This window comes from Pithys albifrons, chromosome 18 (assembly GCF_047495875.1).
Source record: "Pithys albifrons albifrons isolate INPA30051 chromosome 18, PitAlb_v1, whole genome shotgun sequence".
NCBI lineage: Eukaryota > Metazoa > Chordata > Aves > Passeriformes > Thamnophilidae > Pithys > Pithys albifrons.
In genome coordinates, this window is record NC_092475.1 from 3631496 (window position 1) to 3657378 (window position 25883).

The 25883-nt window shown below is 45.3% G+C and overlaps 1 protein-coding gene across 1 annotated transcript; it reads right to left on the reverse strand.

Moving 5' to 3' along the window:
• Positions 1-499: 499 nt before the first annotated feature.
• COL9A3 (collagen type IX alpha 3 chain) lies at positions 500-25718 on the reverse strand. Its single transcript, XM_071573247.1, has 26 exons — positions 25650-25718; positions 25483-25536; positions 24790-24843; positions 24034-24075; positions 22441-22497; positions 21026-21079; positions 20553-20606; positions 19997-20050; positions 19206-19259; positions 18721-18774; positions 18224-18277; positions 17873-17926; positions 17236-17289; positions 16460-16504; positions 15488-15541; positions 15035-15088; positions 10289-10342; positions 9341-9412; positions 5703-5738; positions 4324-4368; positions 4078-4110; positions 3565-3711; positions 3152-3206; positions 2278-2460; positions 1965-2042; positions 500-1419 (listed from the first exon to the last, which is right to left on the reverse strand). Exons 1-26 carry the CDS (start codon positions 25716-25718, stop codon positions 1244-1246), a joined length of 1740 nt encoding a protein of 579 aa, XP_071429348.1. The 3' UTR covers positions 500-1243.
• Positions 25719-25883: the final 165 nt, after the last annotated feature.

Genomic DNA, 25883 nt, shown 5'->3' on the forward strand with positions numbered 1-25883 from the left:
GGCATTTTTAAATATAATACTATTTTTAATGTCTGCCACACAACTGTCCAACAGGTTCTTGAATTGCTACTTTAGACCAAGAGTGACATATTGTAAACAGTAAATATTTAAATGCACAAACTATTTTTATATTTAAATAAGAGACTTTGTTCATAGGCCTTGGCATATAGGACAGAAATAGAATAGTGTGTGAGCTGAGAGTGGGTTTGTTAATTTTTTTAAAATGGATGATGCTAGCATGTTTTGAAGTATGAAAAGGTCTAACAAAATTAATAGTGGTTTAAATCACGGATAAGGACAATTTTGTAGCAATTTATATCCAAACAATCCCAGTAAAACCAGTTCTGGAGAATGGAATTCAGCCGAGTTAATTTGATGTGTGTAATGACATTTACAACATCACAAAGAAAAGGTTAAAAAAAATCTCCTTTTATTTTTACAACAGTTCATACAGGTGGTTTTGGCTGGACTTTAGAAGAGCACCTTTCTCGTGGGGGGTTCCATCACCATTACTGTGCAAATAGCTGAAGCAGAGGTCATGAAAATGCTGTTACTTCATTTCCTTCATTATCATATGGAAATATACAAAAATTCTTCCCTGGAAATTAAAATATGTACATTACACCTTTTGCAGAATTTGATTGCAAGAGGATTACTGTTTACTAGTCTTGGCAAATATTTGAGGTGCAATCTGAAAATTGGTAAGTGACAGCATATAAAGGGATGGTCATTGCTTTGACCAGAAGGTGAGGATACTGAAATGCAGTGTATTTAAATGCATGATTTCCAGTGACAGAAGAGGAAGTTTGGTGCCTGAGCACCTTAACATGTTTCTTTGTGCACAGACCTGCAGAACTGAAGTCAGTGGGAGCAGCACCAAGGGATTCAATGGGAAAGGCTCAAACTTTCATAGCAGGAAGTCGTGATCTTTAGTACAGGGAGGGGGTGATGGTGAAAAGGAACAATGCTTCCTCTTGCAGGTCTCTTGAGCAAAGGGAGAAAGGAAAGGTTGTTTAGCTGTAAAAACTTCGAAAAATAATTTGGGGGAGAAAAAAATACTCATAAAGCATCTTTTAATTAAAGTTTTCATCTGATGCTTTCTTTTTCATAGAACTGTGTCAAAGTCTCCACTTAATAGAATAGAAGGAGCATCTGTCCATTTAGCACTAGGAGGATTCTGTTTTCTTACAATGCACTGTTTATTTAAATATTCAGTCACTTCTTCACTTCTTGTACTGTTGGTTTATGATTTTTTGGAAGTTGATGCTGCAACAGCTCCCATGCAAGCTGACGTGTCACATATTCCTGGAGTTCCCTGAGCCCCAGTGGTCCCAGGAGTCCCAGGGTCCCCTGGCAGGCCAGGTTCACCCTGAGCCCCATCACGGCCATTTTTAGTAATTCCAGGCACACCAGGTGGTCCTAAGCAAGAAAAGGGGAAAGATTACATGAAATATTTCCATCTCTTCTATTTTTTTTTAATATATGTATGTATATATGTGTTACTTTTAGATATCTTAATATACTTTGAGTGTCTGCACATCACACTTGTTATGGCCTGTTGACTACAAGGTGTTTTCAATAAATTTACCCTGAATCTGGAGTACTGGATTGCACTGGATTTTTTTATCCCTGCAGAAGTTGGTCAAGGGATGTCCTGCCTGCAGGAGCTCACAGCTCCCTTATTGTGACAAATGCAGTGGTCACAACTGTCCCTCCTTCCTGGCCACCAGCTTGTTCCTCAGGGGGGAGGCTGTGGCCTTCAGCAGCTTCAATTCATCACACCTCCTCAAGTCTAGTTGTAATTAAAATTCTGACTAATAGAAGGAGAGTGCTGATGATAATCTACAATATGCAGAGCTGTCCCTAAGAGGTGGACTCAGTGGGTCCCTTCCAACTCAGAATATTCTGTGATTCTTAAGCCTCTGCTTTAGTGATGGAGTACTGAAGTGTTTGCACAGCCTTACCTTGAAGTCCTTGATCACCATCAGGCCCATCGATACCTTGACCAACAGGTCCTTTATCTCCCTTTTCACCAGTGTCACCTTTAAGCATAAACAGAATTTCAGCAGTGAGTTGTGCACTGCAGCTGCAGCCAAAGACAGGAAGGGGAGAGATCAAAAGAGCTACAAATCCTCAGGATATTACCAGGATCTTTGCTTACAGGGCATCCCTAAGGATGCACAACCCCCTCTAGACTCCACTGAGGCTTGATCTCCCCCAGTTGCAATTTGTTTCAGTGGCATAAAAGAGAAGAAGGTTGCTTTAGTCCAGACTTACCTCTGGGACCAGGATCTCCAAGCTCTCCTGTTGGCCCTCTGTATCCAGGGGGACCACGAGGCCCAGGATGCCCAACACTTCCCATTGCTCCAGGAGGACCAGGAGGCCCGGCTGGGCCAGGCCGACCCGTCATGCCAGGAGAGAGGGGCTTCCTCAGATTAGCAGCTAACTGTGCAATTTGGGCTGAAAAACACAATTAAAAAGTGCATGGCCAACATTTAAGCCATTGATATTTCCTGTTTCTAAACCCACTTTAAATGACACCAAAATTCTAACAAATAATATTTAAATAATTAAAACAAGTTTTCTGAAGCAAACTTTCAGAGTTTAACCTCGTCCCAAATGGGGAATAAACCTCCAAATGCAGGACAGTAACTCTGAAGAGAGAAGGACACTGGTTAAATCTTGGTTCTAATAATGCCAAGGTCATGGGTTCAATCCCCTGTGTGGGCCATTGACTTAAGAGTTGGACTTGATGATCCTTGAGTCCCTTCCAACTCAGAATAGTCTGGGATTCCACAGGGCCCTGCTCCAAGGAGAGGGGGTGCAATGAGGAGGGGAGAATGACACAGGTGAGGGCAGGCAGACATTCTCACAGCCAGTGACTGAACAATACTTGATCAAAGCTGCTTTCAGTGCACTTTGTCTGTTGCCAAGATGAATCATTTAAAAATACTAATTTTAGAACAAAGAAAGACATCCCAGACAACAAGGTGACCTCCTGAATAATTTCCTTGCATTAAAGGTCAATGTAATTTCTTTTATTAAGACAGAAAACTAACAAATCTCAGGAGCCATCTTATGTTCAGGATCTACTCATCTTCATCTAAATATGCTAATTATAGTCAGTTTTCTTTCTTTCAGTAACACTCACCATTTATCATTTCCCCACAGAGTTCTCTGATATGTTGTTCACTGGCCTCTTTGCCCTGCAATTAACAGAAGAATTTGTCCTTATCCAAATCATGTTATCAAAACCCATCCTGGCAGAAGCTTCAGGACTCAAAATGTATTTCCATCAGCTCAGGAAGAAGCACAGGATCCCATTAAGAGAAGTGGGTTCCTTCCCCTCTTCAAACAATGACACCTTCAGTTCAGAACTCTGTCAATACTAATGGCAGAGATTAATTTTAATGTTAGGCCAGGTATTTAATCTGAGGCTGATTTGGCTTTAGTTTTACCTGCTGAAATGCAGGACCTTATTTTTTGAATATGCATCCAAACCCCACGATCCACTTGCTCACTTCCCAGACTCCCTGGCTGTGCCCCAGAGCAGGTGACACTTACAGGGGGCCCGGGCTTTCCTGTGATGCCAGGGACACCCTGCACGCCCTGATGGCCCATGGGCCCTGGGTGTCCTGGGATCCCTGGAGCTCCAGCTGTCCCATTAGGTCCTTGGGCACCTTTTGGACCAAGTTCTCCTCTTTTTCCTGGCTGTAATGAGATAAAAAAAGAGAAAAAAACCACTGACAACTGAAGACATGATCCATTGTTTTTCTCCTGTTCATTATTTAAACCTTTCTTCAGGTTTCCCTGACTGATCTGGCTGATATGTACATTTCTTACATCCTGTGGGTGGTTTTACATATAAACAGGAGTCTTTGCTGCAGCAAAATTATCAAACATTTCAATATCTTGAATGCCACAAACCCCTGTCATTCATAGCATGACTGTGAGGAAAACACGTTTCTTGGGAATGATGCCAGAATATGGTTTATTGACAAATATCATTGAAAGATGCAATAGTTGTGTTTACTCCCAAACCTTCTGGGCCATGAGCCCACAATGTCTGACACATACCTCTCCTTTCTGGCCAGGGGGACCGAAGGGACCCTGTTAGAAAGAAAGAGGAAATAAGAAAAATGGCACATCTGAAGCCCCATCTCCCAATCTGCAGGGAGCTGTACAAGGCTGAGCTTGCCTTCTTTTCACAGCAGGATTGGAGATCTTGGATGATTAATTCTGACTGACCATATAATGATCCATGGTTTTCTAGACCCATCTGTTATTTGAGGAGTCAATTCTACTGAATTTGAGGTTACCTACCAGCTCTCCTTTGTCACCTGGGAGGCCATCTGCTCCAGCAATGCCCTGAAAGTGAGAATCCAGAGTTAGCACTGCACCTGCTGGTGCACAAAGACTGCTGACAATGAGGCTCATCCTGAGTCCTGGATAACCTCAGAGCCTAAGGGAGATGGGGGCTCTTAGCAGCTGATACAGCTGCTCCAGCAAGAGGAAGTTCTCTCTTCCCAAGGCTGAACTCCACAGCAGCTGGGACAAGGACTGGGTGTCCTTTGTGACAAGCTGGGACTTGGCTGAAAGGCTGAAGTCACACAGATGAGAGCCCTGTGGAGTGGCCATGAAAGACAACCACAGGCTGGCACTGGTATTCCTTGAACAGGAAATCTAAATTCCAGTTTCCCCAGCTCTGGGTCTCACAGAAAACATGGATTTGCAGGCTCAGCCAAATGTTCAGAGTCCATGTTCTCTAAGCTTCCTGAGCAGAGGCACCTGCAGAACATCTTCATCCCATCTTTAAACTGCAGAGATCATCACTTGGTGAGGGTCACCCCTCTCCACTCTGTCTGGGGACTGTAAGGTAAGAGTGGCTAAAGCTCTGGTGACATCCCTTTCACTGGCCAGGACAAGGAGCATCACTTTGCTGATCACCTCAATTCAGCAGCAGCAGTGTGTGCAATTTGAACATCACTGGGGGTGACACAAATCACTGCAAATCTGCTGCCATGGGCAGCACTGAGCTGGCTTCTTAGAGAAGACAATGAACATGGTTATGGTGACTCGATGGTTTTCCAGAGGAAGTTCTCCCAAGACAAACAGAGATCAGGTTGGTCTTTCCCTTAGCAACAAAAGAGAGGCCACACAGACACTGACACTGGTAAACAAAACCAGCAAGGCTTGTTTGAAAAGCCTTGTTTTCTTCAAGAGCACAGTCAGGCATTAATGAAAGCCATAGATTTGATGAAAACTGGCTCCAAAGCTCATTGCTGAGATTAAACTGACTATGGAGGTTGAGCAGGAAAATGTAAAAGATTAAATCAGCCCATTAGTGTGCCAAGCTTTGAGGTTAGGACAAAATCTTCATCAGGTACATGAAGTTTAAGGAAAAGCTGAACTTCTAAACTTAACTTGAGAGAAATGTGATGTGAGGAGCTCCTACACAGATGCCTTATGGCTACAAAACACACAGCAAGGGTCTAGGGCTTTTATCACAGCATTTTCATGAGTCTGCATTAGAAGAGCCTACATCTGTGCCAACAGGAAAAGTGGGACCAAGGAGGGGTTTGGTGGTGCCTTCTGCAGAGTATTTTCATTTAAGAAGAAAAAGCTGCTTGTACTGTCAAAGGTTGTGCCTCACGTTTGGTTGAAATGCCTCTCCTGACAACAGCCCAAAAGTTATCACTTACCTGGTTACCTTTGGGACCAGGAACACCAGTGGGACCCTGAAAAAAAGTAAGAGCAAGGAGGCAAATGAGCTCAAACTGTTACTGTCCTGTGAATTCCTGGTGTGGGCAGACACTCACTCAGCAAGGGGGTGGGAATTAGTCCCCCAGCTGCCAGTAAGAAGGTACAAATGTCATTCACATTTCTCAGAAATAAGAAGGCATTTAAGCATTCCTGCTTTTAACATACTCTACAGTCCCTGGTTTGTGCTTAGGATGGTTTCTCAGGCTCTTGCCCCTCCCAGTGACAGCACAGAGCAGCTGCCAGGCCAGGCAGGAACCCCCAGCTTGGGCCTCCTGGTCCTCTGCCCACCAAGTTCTCATCCAGCCACACCAGACTTTCTGCCATGGCTCAGTGATGCTCTGCTCCCCACCTGCCTGGCACAGCAGCCACACTGGCCTTTTCATAACACCCTCCTCCATTTCCTGAATTAAACAAATTCTTTGCTTTTTTAATTCTAGTCTTTAAAACCTGTTTCCCAAGAGCCAAATTCCACATTCATTCCAGAGGAGAACTCCTCATACCCTCTGTTTTCCATTATTGTCATCTCATGATCAAGATATCAATTTTACAAATTCACAAATGAAAGGATGACACTGGTGGGTGACTGATCTCTGCCTTTCCACCTGAAGGTTTGAGAAGGAGGTTGGATTTACTGATGGTATAAACTAGATAAGACTGGTTTTGTACCACAAGGGCAAAAAGTCAGGATGGTTTTTCAAGGCTCTATTAGACTTCAGTTTTCCTGGGACTCAGAATTAGGTGCTCCTGACTTTGAGATTCACCAAACAACACGGCCATAGGAATAAAATGCATTTAGATGATGAACTGATTATCACTCCAGGAATAATTCAAGCAACTTGAAAAATCCCATGTTGTCTACCTGGCATTCACAGAGAGGACATGAGACATTTTCAGCCCTATCTGTGACTATTCTACTCCACAGAGCAGAGCCAGAAGGAGTTCAGGAGAACCCCACATTTTTTCTCTCCTGCAAAATTTACATAGGAAATTCAACCATTTTGTCCTTCAAACAGGATCCCCTACAGCACATTCATCAATTTGGCATCTGAAAACTGATCTCTTTTTATTAACTAAATCTGGAGATGGCTCAGCAGAATAAAATCTTCAGGGAGGACAAAGACATAGAACAAGGGCATGTCATTTTGCTCAAGCCAAGCACTAAGTTATAAAAGGGGGGGATTTCTATTAAAGAAAAACAACTCTCAGCAAAACAGACAAAGGAATGTAGAAATGCAGGAGTGGCTGCAGCTATTTATAACTCCCATTTTATATTTGCTGATGGCAAAGGCAATATATTCTTTTCTGAATGGTATCATCTAGATTTATCTCTTATATAGATATATACAGAGTCCCAAGGCTCCATGAAAGCTTATGGGAATAAAACACAGTCACAAAAGACTGCCAGGAACACTCCCAAAGGATTTTCATTCACAACTGTAATTTTCTGCAGCAGTAATTGCTAGAAGCTGGAAGGAGTGGCAGGAGTTTAGGACTGCCAGCTCCACACCCTCATGTGTGTGTCACTGGATCAGTTAAACATAACCAATGTTTTTTGGCCAAGTATCACTGAATTTTCTCTATCATTACCCAGTGATGCCAGTGCAGAGCTGTGAGAGGCACTGCCCCAGGTGCCTGCTGGCATCCAGGATCCTCAGGAAATGGATAATAAAAATCCTTATAAAAAATATTTGTCTATTGCTACCTCAGTCAGCAGCAACAGTCAAATCCTTCTGCTCCCCACATCCCACTCCAAGAAGATGGTTTATATATTTAATCTCAATGCTATTTTATGTCTCCCAGTTGAATGCACTGAATGGCTTGTATTTCTCGTGCCAGCAAACACACTTACTGAAATGCAGCTTTATATCCCTGGCCACAGTCAGCCCAAGGACTGTGGAAAAGCCTGTCAGTACCTGTTAGCTTAGGCTTGACGGGAAATTTTCACAGAAAAGCCCCAACTGATTTCAGGAGAGAGGGGTGGTGCAATTGTATTGATTCTGTGTTTGCAGTTCTCCTCTTTATACACGTCAGAACTAGCAATAAGACAAACCCAGGGCAGATCTGCTGGGCTCTTGGTGTGTGTCCCCAGCAGTGCCATCAATCCCAGCAGCCAAGGCCAATTTTTTAGGCTATAAAAACACATGCTGAGATTTTGGGATCTCCACAGCCTTGTTGTGGTGATTGCTGGCACAGCCCTCGCTGCTGTCACCGACACCAGTGGGACTGGGGGGCAGATGGAAGTTACTCTGAGCACCATCACACACATGGAGGTGGGAAGTCTCCAGTGTTATCCAAACCTGCTACACCCACTTTCCTGAAATCTCCTGAAGAGCTGAAGTCACAAGAGACAATCACAGAATCATCAAGGTTGGAAAAGATCTTGGAGATCATCACATTCAAGGATCAGCCCAGCACCACCACCATGTTCACCACTAAATCATGCCCTCAGGTGCCACATCCACACGTTGTTTGAACATTTCCAGGGATGGTGATTCCACCACTTCCCTGGACAGTCAGTTCCAATGCTTTGCAACCCTTTCTGTGAAGAAATTTTCCTGATATCTAATCTAAACCTCCCATGGTGCAACTTGAGGCCATTTCCTCTCATTTTGAACAATCAACAATTACATCTTAGAGTAACTACACTTAACTTTAGAGCCAGAAATAAAAACTAGATCATTTTTTATTGCTTTAAGCACAACATTTCCCCTCCCTCTGCTCAGACCAGCTCCCTGGGTGCTCCGTGCAGGGGCCTCTTCCCCTCTGAACATACATTTTGCACCACAGAGAAGTCCTGAGTGCAGTCAGAGCCCCACAGCTCCACAATAAGCCTCCTGTTTCACACTTCCAGCTCCCAGTCAGTCCAAGAGGCTTTTTTAAACCTGCCTGGAGCCAGCACAGAAGGGCCATTGTGGAGCCCCCATGGTCCTGCTGTGATTGCTTACCCAGAAACTTCACCTTAAGGCTGGAGAGGAGGGAGCTGATGAACACACAGCTACTGTTCTCCTGCAAGTCCCCAGCAAATGCTGTTCACTTTGCCCTGCTGGCTGCTTTGAAATGAGAATGAATTCATTTAAATAAAGTCTCATTTATTCAGAGGTGGGATGGCCAGGTGTGTTGCTGATCAGAAAGGAAAGTCATTCAGCAAACTGTAATTAAAAAAAAACAAAAAACCCAAAACACCAGAAAGTCTAATCAAGCATCTGAGTGACAAAAATGCACAAATCAGCTCTCCTGTTCTCATGGGGAGTGAGGCTTTGGTGGAATGAGCATACAGAGCAGGGAAAAATCCCAAACAAACCCTTTCTGGCTAGGATGGGACCTGAAAGTCCTGTCTAAAAATAGTGGGACCTTCTGAAGGGAAACAGAAACAAGGAGAGGAGGGGAAGAGCCAGGATGCACGAATCCTGCTACCTGCCATGGGGCACACAGCAGCCTCAGAGAAGGGACTGGGACACCAAATGCACAAACCTGGTTGTGTCTGCTGGGCTGACATCAGCTACACCAAGTTTGGGCCCCTGTTATGCTCTGATTTCATATCCCAAACAGGAATTAGTTACAGATATCTCCTTCTTACCCTGTCCCCTGTCTCTCCACGGATCCCAGTCGGACCAGGAAGACCAGGCTCACCACTGGCACCTTTGGGACCCTGTTAGGAAAACAACAAAAACCAAGCTACAGCTTACAGTGCCAGGAAACCCCGTGTGCTTCAACACCCCAGAAGTTCACCATTATCCATAACATGTGCAAAAAGGTCTTGGGTGTTCTCTCTCCCTTTCCCACAGGGACCACTGTGTTGGTTGGTGTTGTCCACTCCAGCTTCTGTCCCAACCCACAGCCATCCACCTGCCAAGGTGCTCCAGGCTTTGGCCTGGGTTTTTCACTGCTAAATCCCACCTGTGATCCCACCAAGTGATGCTCCCTGAGGGCAGCACCACAGACTGCTTGTCTGCCAGTGTCAGTGGGGAATGGAGAGTGGAGGTCCCACTCCCTTGGACAGAGGACAGAGAAATATGGGAGTCCTCAGAGCAGCAGACAGGAGGAGCAGTTCACTGAAGAAATACAGGCTGAGAGTGGTCCAGATCAAGGGGAAATTGAGGAGTCTTTATTTAGGTCAAACTGAAAAAAATTGCATTGGAAGGGACCTTAAAGCTCAGCTTGTTCCACCCCTTGCCATGGGCAGGGACACCTTCCACTATCCCAGGCTACTCCAGCCCTGTCCAACCTGGCCTTGAACACTTCCAGGGATGGGGCAGCCACAGCTTCTCTGGGCAACCTGTGCCAGTGAACAGGCTCAAAACTCCAACCATTCCTTTGCAAACAAATACTAACCATAAATTGTTTTGGCAGGCAGCTTATCTGACCTTGTGTTCTTTCTAAAGGTGTCAGACTGGTTCCAGGAAATGGAAAGACGTTTCTCCCTATCCCTCATTTGCCATCACACAATTGTCTGGCCAGAGGTTTGCAGAAAGCAGTGCCCTGCCAAACCATGATGCCCATTACATTCCCCTGTGAGCACACTGACCTGGAAACCTCGGACACCTCGGGCTCCTGGGGGGCCTTGGAGACCCAGTGGACCCTGAGGAAAGAAGGAGCAGCTTTGGTGAGGAGCAAATTCAGGGCAGGGAAGGCACTTGTGTAATTACATTGCCAGAGAGAGAGGGTGCTGCTCTGTGCTGCAGCACTTTGCCCTGTGGTGTTGCTGATGAACGTGGAGTTTGGTGTCTACTGAGCTTTCTTAATATTATTTTTATAATTATTAAAAGAAATCCTTATTTGTATAATTAATGCTTCATAATATACCACATTCATGAGTAGGAAAGATCAATGACAGCAAAAAGTGCCAGCATGGCAGAGTAGAGACAATACCCATTAAAGGGGATCTGCTATCTTAATACTATGCTCTTAATTGATTGTAAGAAACTACTTCAAAACATGTGCTGGAAAAGAAAAATGGCAATTGCATCCATTTGCTTGGACACTTGGTACCTGCAAAATAAAAAGAGGCAGCAGCTAATGCTGTTAGTGCAGAGGCTTTTAGGAGCTCACCAGGCAGAACATGAGTGTTACCATTAGGAGTCTCTATTGCTTTCTTCTGAGAAAAATCACATATCCAATAAAGATCTGGGATGAAAAAAAAGCCTTAAGCAATTTCAGCATCTAAATCCCATTCTGTAAACTGTCTTCTTGAAATAGATGCCTTCAGCACCTTCTGTCACGAGGTGGGACTGCAGCTTTGCCTCCTTTCACAGCCATCTCTAATGGGTGAAGTGTTCAGGGACACAAAGGAGCTTCAAACTGGCCACTGAAATAAAGCAGCTCTGTCCTCAAAAGGATAAAGAACTGCTCAGGTACTTTTGTGGTTACTGTTTTCACTTCTGTTTTCTGCTTGTAATTTAGTAAGGAACTTTAATTTCAGTTAAGGAAGTTTATTATAAATACAGAGCTCTAAGAAATTAAAGTCAAACTGCAACAAAAACGACTCTGCTGTGCTGGTACCTTTAAATGTGGTGGGACCTGAAAGGCTTTGAATGGGGAGAAACCCTTGGTACACTGAGCTAAATAAACCCAAATTGTTTTGAGCCAAACAGCCTTAAAACAAGAAAAATCTTGCAACTCTCCTAGAATAGCCCAGTCTTCACTAAATTATTATTCCAATAACACAAATCAGAAATTAGGAGCTCAGGTTACACATAACCATGGGGTCAGCTGTTATTGCACCCCTGCCAGAACTCTGCACCAACACAATTAGCTCAACTACTTTTGCTTTTTGGCTATAATAATGTGATACCTTTTGTGGGGCCAGCTATTTTGATGAAGAATTGCAGGCATAAAAACAAACATTATTAATATAGTTTATTTCTAAGGTTGATTTCCCTCCCCTTGGAAGTTACAGGAGCAGCTGCTCACAAACAATAAATCATATAGTTCAATTTCTTCCAAGTGGCACATACCAGAAATCTTATTAGACTTGCTGTAGGCTTCTGGTTTTAAAAATGAGATTAAGATGAGAAAAAAAAGAAATGAATAAAAGCCCAGCAGAACCACTGGAATGTCAGGTGCAATCCCAATGGCAGCACTAGCTGGGGAGGAGAAGATAAGAAGGTACCCAAGTGTTTTATTTGTGTGATCAAAATCAGGGTTTTGTCATCCTGATATTACCAATTATCATCTCTGCTCTTGAGCAGGGACATGGCAGGGTGACATGCAGTTATTTTCAGTTTTGTTGTGTGTGTGGCTTCAGGTTTTGCAGTGAATCCCTCCCACTGCCCCAAGGACAGCAATACAGGATGGGGAGTGTTATGGGTTTAGCCAGGTGGGCCTAAATTTAGGTTTTAAAGTTCAGCTAGGCCTGGGAATTGTCAGCTGACTTGAGCTGGGCTGAGCTAGCTAACAGCTGACTTCTTCTAGCCAATAATATTGTATTCCATACCATATTGCATCATCTCAAAAGGGGTAAGAGCTGGTGTGTGGGTGTGGCTTGTTCAGTTGCTTCACAGCTGTGGTGCCAGCAAGACACTCTGCTGTCCCAGGAGGGATGGGGAGGCCCAAGCCCAGAGCACCGGCTTAACATCATGTTATCTGAGGGAAGTAAAATATTTGTTCCTAGCTTTTCTCTCTGCTTAAGTCTGTCTCTGAAGTATCAACTTCTCTAGAATGATTTGTAGTTAAAATGGTAGAATTTGTGTTTACTGGGAAGTGGGAAGTTATTTCTTGTTATACATGACTTGTGTAAGTGTGTGTTATATTGTAGTTTCCTCTTAATTTTCTCTTTTCTGTATAAATACATGTAGTTAGTTTCAGCATAGACCTGACTTTGGAAGTTTTTTTTTTTCCTCTCTCCCTCTCCTTTTCCCCTTAGCTGGTTGGGGGGAGGAGGAACCCTTTTCACTCTGTCCTGGACAGTTGGCATTTTGCCAGCTCAACCCAGGACAGATAATTGGTGCATTGGCCGGGAAACGAAGGACACTAGCAAGTGTCCCAGAAGGTTGGCAGGGTTCCCGGGAGCATTGTTATAGAAACAGTCCTTGATATCTGCATTGCTTGGGTACATCTAATATAAACAATGTTCTCTTGCTACTGGATACTCGTTTTATTCCTTGTACTGACTGTTTCTGTGAGTTCAGACAGCTCAACTCGTACCTGCTTTGAATGCAGCCACTGCAAGGAGAAGCCTTACAGCCACAGCAAGCTGTCTTTCTCTCCTGCCTCACCTCAACAGAGAGCAAACCCCAAGCATGAGTCACATGGTGAACTGTCGTCCTTCCTGTGTGACCAGGGGAAAGACATGAGGAGGTGGGACAGTGCATCTACTTCTGTGCTTGAAGTCCAGGTATGGAAATCAAAACGTAAGAAAGCCGGTATAAAACTGTCTACATGTTGAAACAAAGATCCCAGAACAGAGCCAAGAACCGCAATTAAGCCTCCCTGCCACCAGCCGAGAGGAGGAGGAGAACGACCAAGTCTACTGGACATTGCTGAACCAGAAAACTAACCAAGACTGTACCTCTACACTGACTTGTAGATGACAGCCAGTGCCCCTCTGAGGGTGGCTGGACCGATAAAAGAAGATTAATTGAATCACAAAGAGGCCCATGTGGGCTATTGGTGTGTGGCAGGACACTGCTGCTTGAGTAGAATCTATAGAGATTCATCATGTGGATGCTCATGTGCCCAAAGGCTGAACTAATAAGGAACAGCACACCTGGACTGGCATAAGGAAGAGTTGTTCCTGGCTCGATGGGCCCAGGATGCCTCAGGCCACCTGCAGGTGGACAAGGCCGAGGGGTGGATTTAACCGTGGACATTATTTCCCAGGTTATCCGCTATTGTGAAACCCCTGAGAAGGGGATAGTGACCCCAGTGTGGGGATAGAGACCCCTGAGAAGGGGATGGAGACCCCAGTGTGGGGATAGTGACCCTAATGAGGGCATAGTGACCCCTGAGAAGGGGATGGGGTGATCCCAATGTGTGCCTCAAGGACATTTAACCTTGAGGAAAAAGGTAACTTGGATTTTGAGTTTTGTGTTGTAGGACATGAACCATGAGATGAAGAAGACCCGAGCTGAACTGGTGTTGGTGTCCAATGATGAACTGTTTTTTCCTGCCTTAAGTACCTACCCCATCCTAATGGACTATTGCCTACAATATGGAGGGGTGGAAGACAGCCCTGGAAAGAACAAAGACTGTTTAAGCGTGGGAATAGATAAATTGAAGATATGAGTGATGTAATATGGTATGGAATAAGGGGTGGAATATGTTATGGGTTTAGCCAGGTGGGCCTAAATTTAGGTTTTAAAGTTCAGCTAGGCCTGGGAATTGTCAGCTGACTTGAGCTGGGCTGAGCTAGCTAACAGCTGACTTCTTCTAGCCAATAATATTGTATTCCATACCATATTGCATCATCTCAAAAGGGGTAAGAGCTGGTGTGTGGGTGTGGCTTGTTCAGTTGCTTCACAGCTGTGGTGCCAGCAAGACACTCTGCTGTCCCAGGAGGGATGGGGAGGCCCAAGCCCAGAGCACCGGCTTAACATCATGTTATCTGAGGGAAGTAAAATATTTGTTCCTAGCTTTTCTCTCTGCTTAAGTCTGTCTCTGAAGTATCAACTTCTCTAGAATGATTTGTAGTTAAAATGGTAGAATTTGTGTTTACTGGGAAGTGGGAAGTTATTTCTTGTTATACATGACTTGTGTAAGTGTGTGTTATATTGTAGTTTCCTCTTAATTTTCTCTTTTCTGTATAAATACATGTAGTTAGTTTCAGCATAGACCTGACTTTGGAAGTTTTTTTTTCCTCTCTCCCTCTCCTTTTCCCCTTAGCTGGTTGGGGGGAGGAGGAACCCTTTTCACTCTGTCCTGGACAGTTGGCATTTTGCCAGCTCAACCCAGGACAGACAATTGGAGGCACCGCTGGGTTTCAGTGTGCACGTCCACAGCTTTGTTTCATGAATGACTCACTTCAGCACAAGCAGAACCTCATTATTGCTGTTTAATGAGCAGCTTGCTGACTGCCCAGTCTCTCCTGTCAGGCTGTAGCAGCTCCCCAAACTCTTGGACTACTGCAGCTTGCTTTGCCACGTGAAATGGGAGGGATCACTTGGCATTGCACGGAGCTGTCAGTGAGAACAGGATCTGACTCACTCACAGGGGACAAATTCCTCTGCTGCCAAAACTCCCTGGAGAGAGCATGGCCTTTTCCTGCAGCCAGAGAGGAACCCCAGACACAAACTCTGTTTTGGTGTCTGTCTAACTCAGGCAGTGCTGTACTTACAGTTGCTCCTCGGGGTCCTGGCAGGCCTCTCTCACCAGGAACACCAACATCGCCCTGGCAAGAACACCAAAGTCAGCTGTGATGTTTGGGAGCCACAAATCCACCCTTTCCTCCCCACTGCAGAGCCAAAGGCATTCCTGGATCCCAGGCTGCTTCAGTCCCAAACTCCTTGCCCCGTTGGCCCATTTACTAACCCACACCTGGTAGGTTTTGACCTCTGCTGTGCATGGAGGCTTCTGCCTGTCCAGCTCACGTTGTGCTCCCTGGGGAGTTCCACACCAGTGTGGGGTGCTCAGTGCCATGGGATGGCACATCTTGCAGGCAGCACAGCAGCTCTGGCATCACTGAGAGCTTTGTTTGTGCAGGGAAGCAGCATGTGAGCTCTGGCTTCACAGTTTGGTTTAGAACTCCCTCAGCAGAGCTCAGGTTAAGTGGGAATGGTGGAATACTCACAGGAATGCCTGGCTCTCCTGAGGGACCTGCCTCTCCCATTTCTCCAGGACTGCCCTGCAGAGGAGAAAGCAAACACTCAGTTAGGGCATCACTTCAGAGGGTCATTTCTATCTTATCTGAAGCAACAAAAGGAGGAGGGAGTTAAAATCTGAATCAGCAAGTAAACACAGCTTTTAACTTTCACAGTTTCAAGACAAAATTCTCAACATCAGACAAGTGAAGAACAGCTGAGCTGCACATCCTGTTCTGACACCAGTGACCAGGAAGGGCTGCCAGCCCCAGGGCAGCATCACAACTCCCACATGGGACTGAAGGGGACCAGTGGGACAGGGATGCTCTTTTGGAGATGTGCTCAGGACACCCCATCACATTCACTCCTTCATTAACTTCCTATCAGGACAAATGCTTTTCTGTAGTATGTCCTTCTGCATGAGGTTTAGCAGGAATAATGATGCAGGTGCAGAGGGGAAAATTCAGAAAGAAGAGGAGGCACAGGAAAAAAAAAAGACGCTATTCAGAACAGCTTTGTCCTGGACTGCTTTGGTCTGTCTGAGGGTTTCTTTTATCTCACAGGTAGGTGCCAATCTAAAGCTCCACAGAAGCTTTTCTTCTGAGGTTGGGGGAAAGTCTCCAGAAGGCAAAATGAGATAATCCTGTTCCTGCCTGCAGTGCTCAGGCTTTTGATTCCCAAAATGAAGCCTCCTCCTGGGACTTTGACAAAAGAATGAGGTTTACTGTGCCACTGATGACTCTCCTGTGCACCTGCTATGAGACCTTCTCACTGAATGAGGAGCAAGAGCAAGACCAGCTGACTTGTACCTAATCCCTGCTCCTCACTGTGAGGGGAGCTCAGGCCCAGCAGAAATGCTGACACTGTCACTTTGATGTAAGTCCTTCCCACCCCCCAAAGACAAACAGCCCTGCTGTGACCAGCTTCCCCACCAGAGCCCATCATTAGAGAGAGCCACTTACTGGTTCACCCTTTGAGCCTTTAATACCTGCTCTTCCAGGCAATCCCTGAAAAAAAATTACATTAAAGGAACATCAGAAGAAGTGAAGTTATTGAATTTATTATTCTGGTCTGGTTTGACACAGAAGGAGCAACCTTTGCTTGAAGCAATGGAGGATTTAGATTTCTGCAGCTTTCACTGTGAAAATTACAACTTCAGTTTCTCTCCTGCTCACTGCCCTTGCAGCTCTACAAACTCTAATCCTTGGCATTAGAGCAAAGAGGAAGGATATACAAATAGAACAACAGCAGCAACATTTTGCACAGCAGAAACCCCTCTCCAGGGTTGTTCAAAATATTATGTAATACAGGAAGAAAGGAATACTTCAACTCTTTTAAATAGTTGATGACTGGAGAAATGAAATATTTTGTCCATAAACAGCAGTAAGCCAAGGACAGGGCTCAGGATATTATATCCCAGATTTTACCTCCCTACATAAGAGATGCACATCACTGGGATGAGAAAGAGATAATCTGTCTCAAATTTAGATTTTAAACTGAGTTAGAGAGGCCATGGAATTACTGTGTTAGTATATGGTGCTACTCCAGGTCTTCTCCTTTATGTCCTGTATGCTGCTTCCCTGTTTGTATGGTGGGAAATGAGCATTTCCCCTTGGCTTAACAGGGGCCTCTTGTGAAACAACGCACTGAATGACCCTCCCTGGCCCCAGGAGGGAGCTCTGCAGGCAGACTGAGCTGCTGTAGCCCCCAAAGGCAGCAGCTCCTGCTCCATACTCACAGGAAGTCCGTTTGGCCCCTTCTCTCCAGGAGCACCCATAGGAGCTGCGTCACCCTGTGGATAGTGAGAGGTTAGGAGGGATCCTCCAGCACTGGGAAATGGTCTGATACAGGCAGGGGACACATTCCCAAACAGCCATTGGTGCTCTTCTCCCTCCCCATATGGGCAGGACCAAGAGCTGCAGTGCTCATAGAAGGTGAGCACCCACAGGACATTTGCTCCCAGGCACTTCCCTACTCCCCTGCAACTCCCAGCCTTCCCTGGCAGCACATGCTCCATGGCCCTGAGGGATCACTGCTCAAAAAATAGGCAACCAGTACCTGACAGACAATTCAAATAAACAGCTGACTGTCAGCAGCTCTGGAAAGGCATCTCTGAAGGCCTCGAGTCGGCCAGCAGGAACAACTAAGCACAGGGACACAGCTGAGCTCACATCAGATGTGTCTTCCTTGCTTAGGGAATTTCCTTGGGATCAATTAACAGAAGTAACTTCACTCTCCTTCACTATTAACATTATTAGAAAACCTTTTAGAAGCAAAAGCTTTCCAGCCATGCTCTTCTTGATCAGTAGCTTTGCAGCACTTGTGGGACAATCACAGGAATGTTTCCTGCAGTGTTTAAGTAGGACTTTACAAACCTTCTCACCATCGAGTCCAGGAGCTCCATCCCGCCCATCCTTGCCAGGCATGCCCTGCAACCATGCACAGCACATGGTAAGGTCAGGAGGAGATTCTGTACTTTATAAAACACATTCACAACAAAGAACCTTTTGGCAATGGATCCAGCTCCAGCTGTGCTGGGAGATTTTTCACCAACAGCAACACAACTGGGGTTCAGTCCCACTTGGGACTGCACTGAAGATTACAGAGACACAGAGCACAAGTTTGACAGCAAAGATGGTAAGAAGCAGGTTTTTTCCTAATGTGTTTTATTTCCTGATCTGCAAGCAAGACAGCAGTGAGACCTGCATCCGATTTAATTGACTTACAGGTTCTCCTATGAGTCCACGAGCTCCTGGGTTTCCTTTTGGTCCAGGTTTACCCTAGAAATCAACAATAAACTCTGCATTAGCCAAGACACAACCTTTGAAAACAATCTGTCAGCAAAGATAATAGACTCTGTAGGGATATTTCATTCAGTCTGGGCTGGCTCCTCTCCTGTTCACAGAGGTGTGGAGGTTCTTTTGGGACACACCAGGAAACTGGCCCACAGTTGGCTACAGCATTTGGGAAAATTCTGGATCATTTCAAGGGATGGGAATGTAGGATCTGATCCCTGTGCTCCAGGCTGTGGCAGCAATTTGACACCTGATTACTCAGGCATCTTTAATAAGAGTTAAACATCTCATTTTTGAGAGGATGCTTTCATCCCTTTCACCTCCCTTTTGAGCAAACCAAGGGGGCACAAGCCATAATAAGCCTGTGAACAAAGTCCTTGGAATGTCATGTCCCAGACTGGAACAGACGAGTGTTTGACTGCACTTACAGTATCTCCTTTGGGCCCCCGGAATCCCTGAGGTCCTTTGCTTCCTTGTTCCCCCTGTGGCAGAGGAAGAAAAGCCATGAAGCATCTTCACCATACAGTGACAGGACTGAGGCTTTGAAGGTGGGATGAGGAGGGTTCTGTGCTGTTTGTGGATGTTAACAGAGGTGTGAGCACACACATTGCCCCAGGAGCCCAGCTGTACTTTCTCAGTTACACTGTAATTCCTGACACACTTTTTACAGCAGGGACTTTGCCCACAATCCCTCCCTAGTCCTTGTAATTACAGATTAAATTCATCCAAACTAAAATAAAATGAGATATTTTCTCACCAAAACTTTCATTTTGCCAAGCAGTATCTAGACAGTAAATATTTAATTTTTTCTTCCACTCTTTCTATTTAAAGAAATTCTTTCATTAAAGGAAGGGGAAGAAGGCTGTGGTGGTGGAAGGCAGGGCCATAGAGAGCCTGGGAAGTGGATACATACAGCTTTCCCTGGGGGTCCTGGGATTCCAGGTGGGCCTCTGAAACCAATGTCCCCCTGCAAAGAACAGACATCACTGTGACACTGTGGTTGGCAGAGGATGGAGTAACAGTATCCCCACCTTGTACCTCAGTCTGACAAAGCACAAAGACACTCCCTATTTCTTGCTGGTTTGCAGAACAGCCTTGCAAAAGATCCCCCTCTAACAACACGTTTTAATCTGGATGTCCCCACCTTTATCTCTCTGATACACTGATATCATTCATGGACTTTCAATCTTGATAACACATTTATTGCTAAATAAATGCATGACTTCATCCAATTCAAAACCATTCAGCTTCTGGGCTGCCGGTCAAGGGACCATGAGATGAGTCCAAAGCCACAATGAGCTGGCGATTGACTCTGTTCTCACTGAGGAGACTTCTCATGTCCTAAAAATCTCTGTCCATCAGTTTGTTTTTGCTTTTTTTTTGTTGTAAAGAGACAGAACAGAAAGGGAAATGAAACCTCTTTTTTTTTCTCCAGGGTTCTTTAGCACTGTCAGACTTGCAGGGACAGCACTTTGTCCTTCTGGTTGGAATGTTTCAGTCTGGCTGGGCCTGACCTTGCCAGTCCCCTGGGGATGTGGATTCTCCTGACTTTGGAAGGTTGTTCTGATGTTGATGTGAGGGTGCACAGCCCACACTTTATACCTGTACAAGTTTCCCAGTGGAATTCAGTAAGAATGAGTTCCACTGGCACCTCTCACAAGACACACTGGTGGTGGAAAGGAAAAAAAATCAGGTTTTTCTTACTCTGTCACCAGCTGGACCTACTGGACCAGGGAGGCCTCTTAGTCCCCTTGGGCCCTAATTAAGAACACAAATCAGTTAAAACTCAGCCACTGTGCAACACAAACCAGCAGAACAGCATGAGGTAAGCTTGTCAACACAGAAAACATTCAGAAATAGTGAGGAGCAGCAGAAAGCTCAACTTTCTGATGCACAAAGAGGACATTTTCTCTCTTGGTGATGTCCCCTGAGCAGTGACCCAGTGATGACAGCCCACCCAGGACATCCAGCACCCCCCCTGTGCTCTCCAGCCCACCCCCAGCCAGCCCAGAGCTCAGGGCCACCCAAAGGGTGCCCAGGACTCTACTGGCAACTCAGGTGTCCTCCAATGTGAGGTACCAAAAGCAGGACCTAAACTAAACCTCAGGGAAAGCAGAACAATTTGGTTTTCCACCAGCAACAGTTTTCACACCAGTAATTCTGCAGAGGCAAGAGCTGTTGGTGCAACCAAGGTGATTGATGGCTCCACTGAGCTCCACAGAGGAAAGGACAAGGGAACTGGTCAAAGAGGAGGTGTTACCTGCAGGCCAACACTGCCAGGGATGCCTGGAGGACCAGGAGGGCCAGGATTACCCTGGGAGAGAAAAATCAATTAGACAAAGGGTGAGAGAGGCTCAACACACAGCCAGGGACCTCTCCAATTTATTCTCTTTGAGCTCCTCCCTCTCAGATTTCTCTTTAGAATTTCCTTTGATGTTATAGGCAATTTCTTCTATGTGGAGAACATTTGAATAAGTCAGGAATTTATTCAAGTGATTAATGTAGGGCTTTCCCTGAGCTGACATCCCTGCATGGAAACAATAGGAATTAACTCAAACTGCTCTTAACATCATGATAGCACATGGTCCTGTGGCAGAGCAATGGCAGTCAATGCACTTCAGCCACAATAACTTCTTGTTCAGCCAATTGCCTCATTTCTCTCTGCCTTCTAGAAGAAATTACTTATATTCCTTTGAAAAAAAATCCTCCCCCCACCTTTAAATTGAAGTTTACCTTCTCTCCTTGTTTTCCTATTTCACCAGGTTCCCCTTTGTGGCCAGTGTGCCCCTAGAAATGAAAATCAAAATTATTCCCATTTCAGTACACTCTTGCTTTGAGATTTAAATTTTGGGAGACTGCTCTGTTTTGGGAGGCAATCCTAATCTAAACCCACACATCCCAAATGACTTACAGGGTCAATAATCTATAGGTGTGCTGTAATTGTGTGAATGGAGCTCATTTCTGGGGGTGGTTATCCCTGGCCCCCTGCTGTGTTGGATACCAGGGTCAGAATTGATGTACTTCCAGGAAATGCCCAGATTTGGTTTTCCAGAATAGCTTGCAGTGAACTTGGCTATAGGTATCCAGATGTAATTCCCAAATACAGATCAGGGACCAGAACTCAGCTCCCATCACCTCTGAAAATGGAGCTGAGTTGCTTCTGAAAAGCCCATTCTGCATCTTTAACCTCCTCTTTTAAGTCATCTTTTATATCTGCATCATCAGGCTTGCAAAGAAATGCAAGTCTCACTGAAATCTTTTATATAAACTCAGATTCAGTTTGTTTCTTGGCTCCCTTCCTATCATTGTGGGAGAGACCCAGACTAATTTCAGCCATGGGAGATGTTATTCCTTATCACAAAAAAGGTCCTGTGCATCATTTGCATCATCACTGGAGAGCTTCTCAGGCTTTTCCATTCCATGAGCCATGAATGGTGAGTAGTTATGCCCTAAACATGTGTCTGTGTAATGATGTTTGTGACTCGGTGCAGAGCCCAAACAGACCCAAGAAAGGTCAATTCCAGAGGAATGGGGAGCATTTCCCAGGAGTTGTCCCATTCCTTGCCAACTTCTGAATCCTTCTAAAAGAATTAGAGTCACTTGTTACTTTGTCTCACTGCTGGAGTGTAACCCCCTGCACACACTTCATGTGAAGAGGGGACAGAGGAGATGTTTAACTGCTGAGGGAGATTTCCTGAGGTTTGAAACCTTGAATTTATGTACCAGAACTCAACAACATAAACAGAAAGCAGCCTGGTGCTGCCCTGGCCATAAAAACAATTAAAATGTGTTTAATTCTATAAGCTATGTTTTGCTTCAGTAAAATTTGTTCCTCTGTGAGCACAATTTAAGAACTGGTGAGATTTTTACAGGGTCTGGAAAGGCAACATGTGGTTCTTGAGGCAGCCCTGATGCTGCCTCTGCTTGATCCTGTCCATCAGCTGCGCTCCACAAACCTTGGAGGGTGTTTTAACCTGTGCCCAGCCCATGCCAAGGGTTAAATTTCATTTGTAGGAATAAACCAGGCAAATGCATGGCTGGTTTGGGAAGTGTGGAGACATGAACTGTAGATACAACAGTTTAATCCCAGGAGCCCATAGGGGTTTTATTTTAGGAGACAGATCCTTGTGCAGGTGGTATTTGCTTACCTTGAAGCCTGGCATTCCTGGGGGACCTGGGGGACCTGGTGGGCACAGAGCTGGGCACTGCAAGGAGCAGAAACACTTTGGTTTGGCAAACACACACAGCATATTCAGGGAGGTTGGTTTCATCCATTGCTTCAAAGGTCATGTGGGTTTTGGCTCTAAATCCACTAAATCAAATGGAATCAGAGCATCATGTATTGACCAGCATTTCCCAGTGGAAAGGGATCCTAGAGATCCTCAGGCCTCAAATAACCCACAAAAAACCAATTATGAGTGGACTGATCCACTCTGAGCATGAACTGTAAGAAATTCTGAAGGTCCAAAGTGCTGAAGAATCTGAGTTCCCCAGTGAGTCTGGATTGGTATCTTATAAATCATTAGGAACATATTTAATCCTCTGCATTTATTGACCCTTATTGATTTCCTTCAGGCAACTCCCTAAGTGAAACAAGGAGAAACATTAGAGATTATTGGAAGGGGACCAAAAAACCCCAAACAAATGTTAATACCTATAAGATGGTATCTGCAGATATCTAGGAGTGGGTGAGTCTCTGGTGGAAACTCTGCTTTGACTGGGTAAAAATCAGAACATACACAGCAATTTAATGGAAAAAAGGCCATATTTTAAAAACTTCATAGAGAATGTGATTTTCTTCTGCAGCTTTTCCTTCACTTGTTTGTTGGTTTTGGGTTTTGTTTTTTCTTTTAATAAAACCTCAGGCAACACCTCTGTAGCAGAAATTTAATTTTCTAGTATATTCTACAGAGTAACTTAAATTAAACTTGCAGAAATAGCACCATTTTCTATTAACTTCCATGTGATGTGCCATAAGGCAATCTGAGCTGACTCTGAGCTTTTTGGGGCACATCAATTAGAAAACCAAAGAAGTTGTCACAACAACAGCTGTGAAATCTGAAAATGTCACTACCATTGCTCATGGACTTAACACTCCTTTCATTCCCCTGAAAGGAAAGAATGGAGACTTTCTCCTGAGGAAGGAAGCCTAAACAAAACATATGCCCATAGGAACCCAGTGCCACCATCCATGGAGATAAACAGTGCTGCACACACAACCTTCTCTGCTGCAAAGCAGCATTGGAAACATGCAGGAAAAGCTGTTGTCATTTACCAAGTGCTTAAGTTGTTCTGTAAATGAAGGATGTATGCAAAATGTGCATTTTGGAAGGCAAAAATCAAGGAAAAAAAATCAGCAGTAGAATCATGGAATGGTTTGAGTTGGAAGGGACCTTAAAGCTCAGTGTGTTCCAATTCCCATGGACAGGGACACCTTCCACCAGCCCAGGTTGTTCCAAGCCCTGTTCATCCTGGCCTTGGACACTTCCAGGGATGGGTCAGCCAGAGTTTCTTTGGGAAACCTATTCCAGTGCACATCTACCTCCTTGAAAAAAAACATTTAAATATTGGAAACACACACACCACTCTTGTGTCTTCTGTGCTGAGGTAGTTTAGACCCACACCTGCAGGTCTAACTGGTGCATGTGAAATGGTCTGACACTCATCCAGGTATGACAACCAGAAGTCACATGAGGGATTAACCCAAAACATATTTTCATACTCCATAAATAAAAACATACCTGAAGGTCCCCACCACCATCAGGAAGGGTTCCTGGAAGACCCTGCAATTCAGGAAATGTTTTCAATACAAGACTAATAACAGGAGGAAAGATAAATTTTAGGAAATGCACTTTACAGATCCAGCTCAGCTGGGTCAGCACAAGACACATACCCAGCCACACAGCCTAAAATGCAAATCCTGAACCTGGAGCATTAGGAGCTCAAAACCAGGCACATCAGGGGTGTAACCATCCTCTGGAGATGCACAGTAGGGCTTGGGAAGAGCCTTGAGCCTTAGGTGATGAAGGCAGCAATTAAAGAGCAGCACTTGGCTTCCTCCTGGCCTGGGGAAAGCTCCTTGGGAAAGACCTTCTAATCCCACTATTCAACATCCTTGAGAGGCCACAGCAAAGCCAAAACAGAGACTTGCTCATTGCAAGCCCCACTTGTGGCTTACAAGCATAGATCATGATCCAAGCAACCACAAAAACTTTCCTTGAGAGAACAGCAAGCCCACCCTGTGCTTTGTGTGTGATAAAGCCAGGCTGTCATTGGGTTCCTCCACTCACAGAGCACAAATAATAAACAGGAGATCATCAACACATTCCAGTGCAGCCAGGGAAAAGTCACTGCTCTCTTTGGGGCATAGTGTTTATGGCTTGCTGAATGCTCATGGCAATGGCAGCAAATAAAAAGTAGATGTTCTGGCAGCAAGGAGAAAATTCTAGACTCCCCCCCGGGAATTTTCTTACATTTCTTTGCAAGTCTTAACTTACTGGAGGTCCAGGTGGTCCAGGAGGCCCTGGGAATCCTGGCAGACCAAAAGGTCCCTAAAAAGAGAGAAGAATAATAAGAATTCCCCTTTAATGGAAATGCAAAGGGTTGTGAATGGTCACTACCAAATACCAGTGCATATTTTTGGAAGTGGGGCAAGATATCTCAAGTGCTAAACTGCATTATTCCTTCTGCAGAGACTTCTGTGGCTGCAGAGAGAGCAACAGATGTATCTAGAACAGGGATTAGGACAGAAGAGCATATCCCTGCTCCTGCATCCCTGCTCCCACTGGCTCTGCACCTCTCCAGTGGAGTTGTGGGCACCCAAAAATGATGCTGCACTTCTGCAGAATGGAGTCCCCCAGACCAGCCCTGTTCTAGGCAGTGGCTTTCTTGAGGATGCTGAAAGTACACACCAGCTGGCAAGCACTCCCTGTTCTGGTGCCACTGGCTGCCCTTCTGTCCTTGCTCACAGCTGGGGAAGGAAGACATGGCTGAACATCCCTGGCACTGCCCTGGCTGGCAGGGGTGGCCCTGCACAAGCTGATTCAAGAACAGCAGCTCGTGGGTGTTTGTGGGGCTCAGTGTCTTGTGCATCACACACTGGAGTGCAGGAGGAGCCCAGAAGTGAACCTCACTCTTCTCTGGTTGTGGTACATTCAGTAAATGAGGGTTAAGTGGTAGGAGAAACTCACAGAAGGACCCCGAAATCCACTTCCACCTGGGAGCCCACTGGGTCCTGGAGGCCCCTGTGGAACAGAGAGAAGAGCTTTTACACCCACAGTGACCTTGACACCCCAAATCCCAGCAAGCAAACAGTCTGGCTGTTCCCATTTTCCAGACTCCAGAAGGAACCCCATACTCTACCAATGCACATCTGGCTTTTTTGCTCCTCCTCCCCCCAGAACACACTCCTGGCATCATTGTGCATTGCCACCCTGCATCTCTCAGACACAGGGCAGCTCTGGGATGCCCCAGGAACCCACCAGAGAAAAGCTGCCCCAGAACTGGCCACTTCCAGTGGTCACAAGGCTGCTGTGCCGTGAATTGACCAGCTTTCCCTGGGTAAGGGCAAGGATAAAAGCCCACAAGGCTG

Excerpts from the sequence above, each read along its gene's own strand:
- COL9A3 (XM_071573247.1), bottom strand. The coding sequence starts at position 25,718 with ATGCACAATGATGCCAGGAGTGTGTTCTGGGGGGAGGAGGAGCAAAAA. Across the intron at positions 20,607-21,025 it reads TAGGAAAACAAGGAGAGAAG|GGTAATCCTGGCCCTCCTGG; the intron begins GTAAACTTCAAT and ends TTTCTCTCCCAG. Across the intron at positions 4,369-5,702 it reads CTGGTCCCAAAGGTAACCAG|GGCATTGCTGGAGCAGATGG; the intron begins GTAAGTGATAAC and ends TCTCACTTTCAG.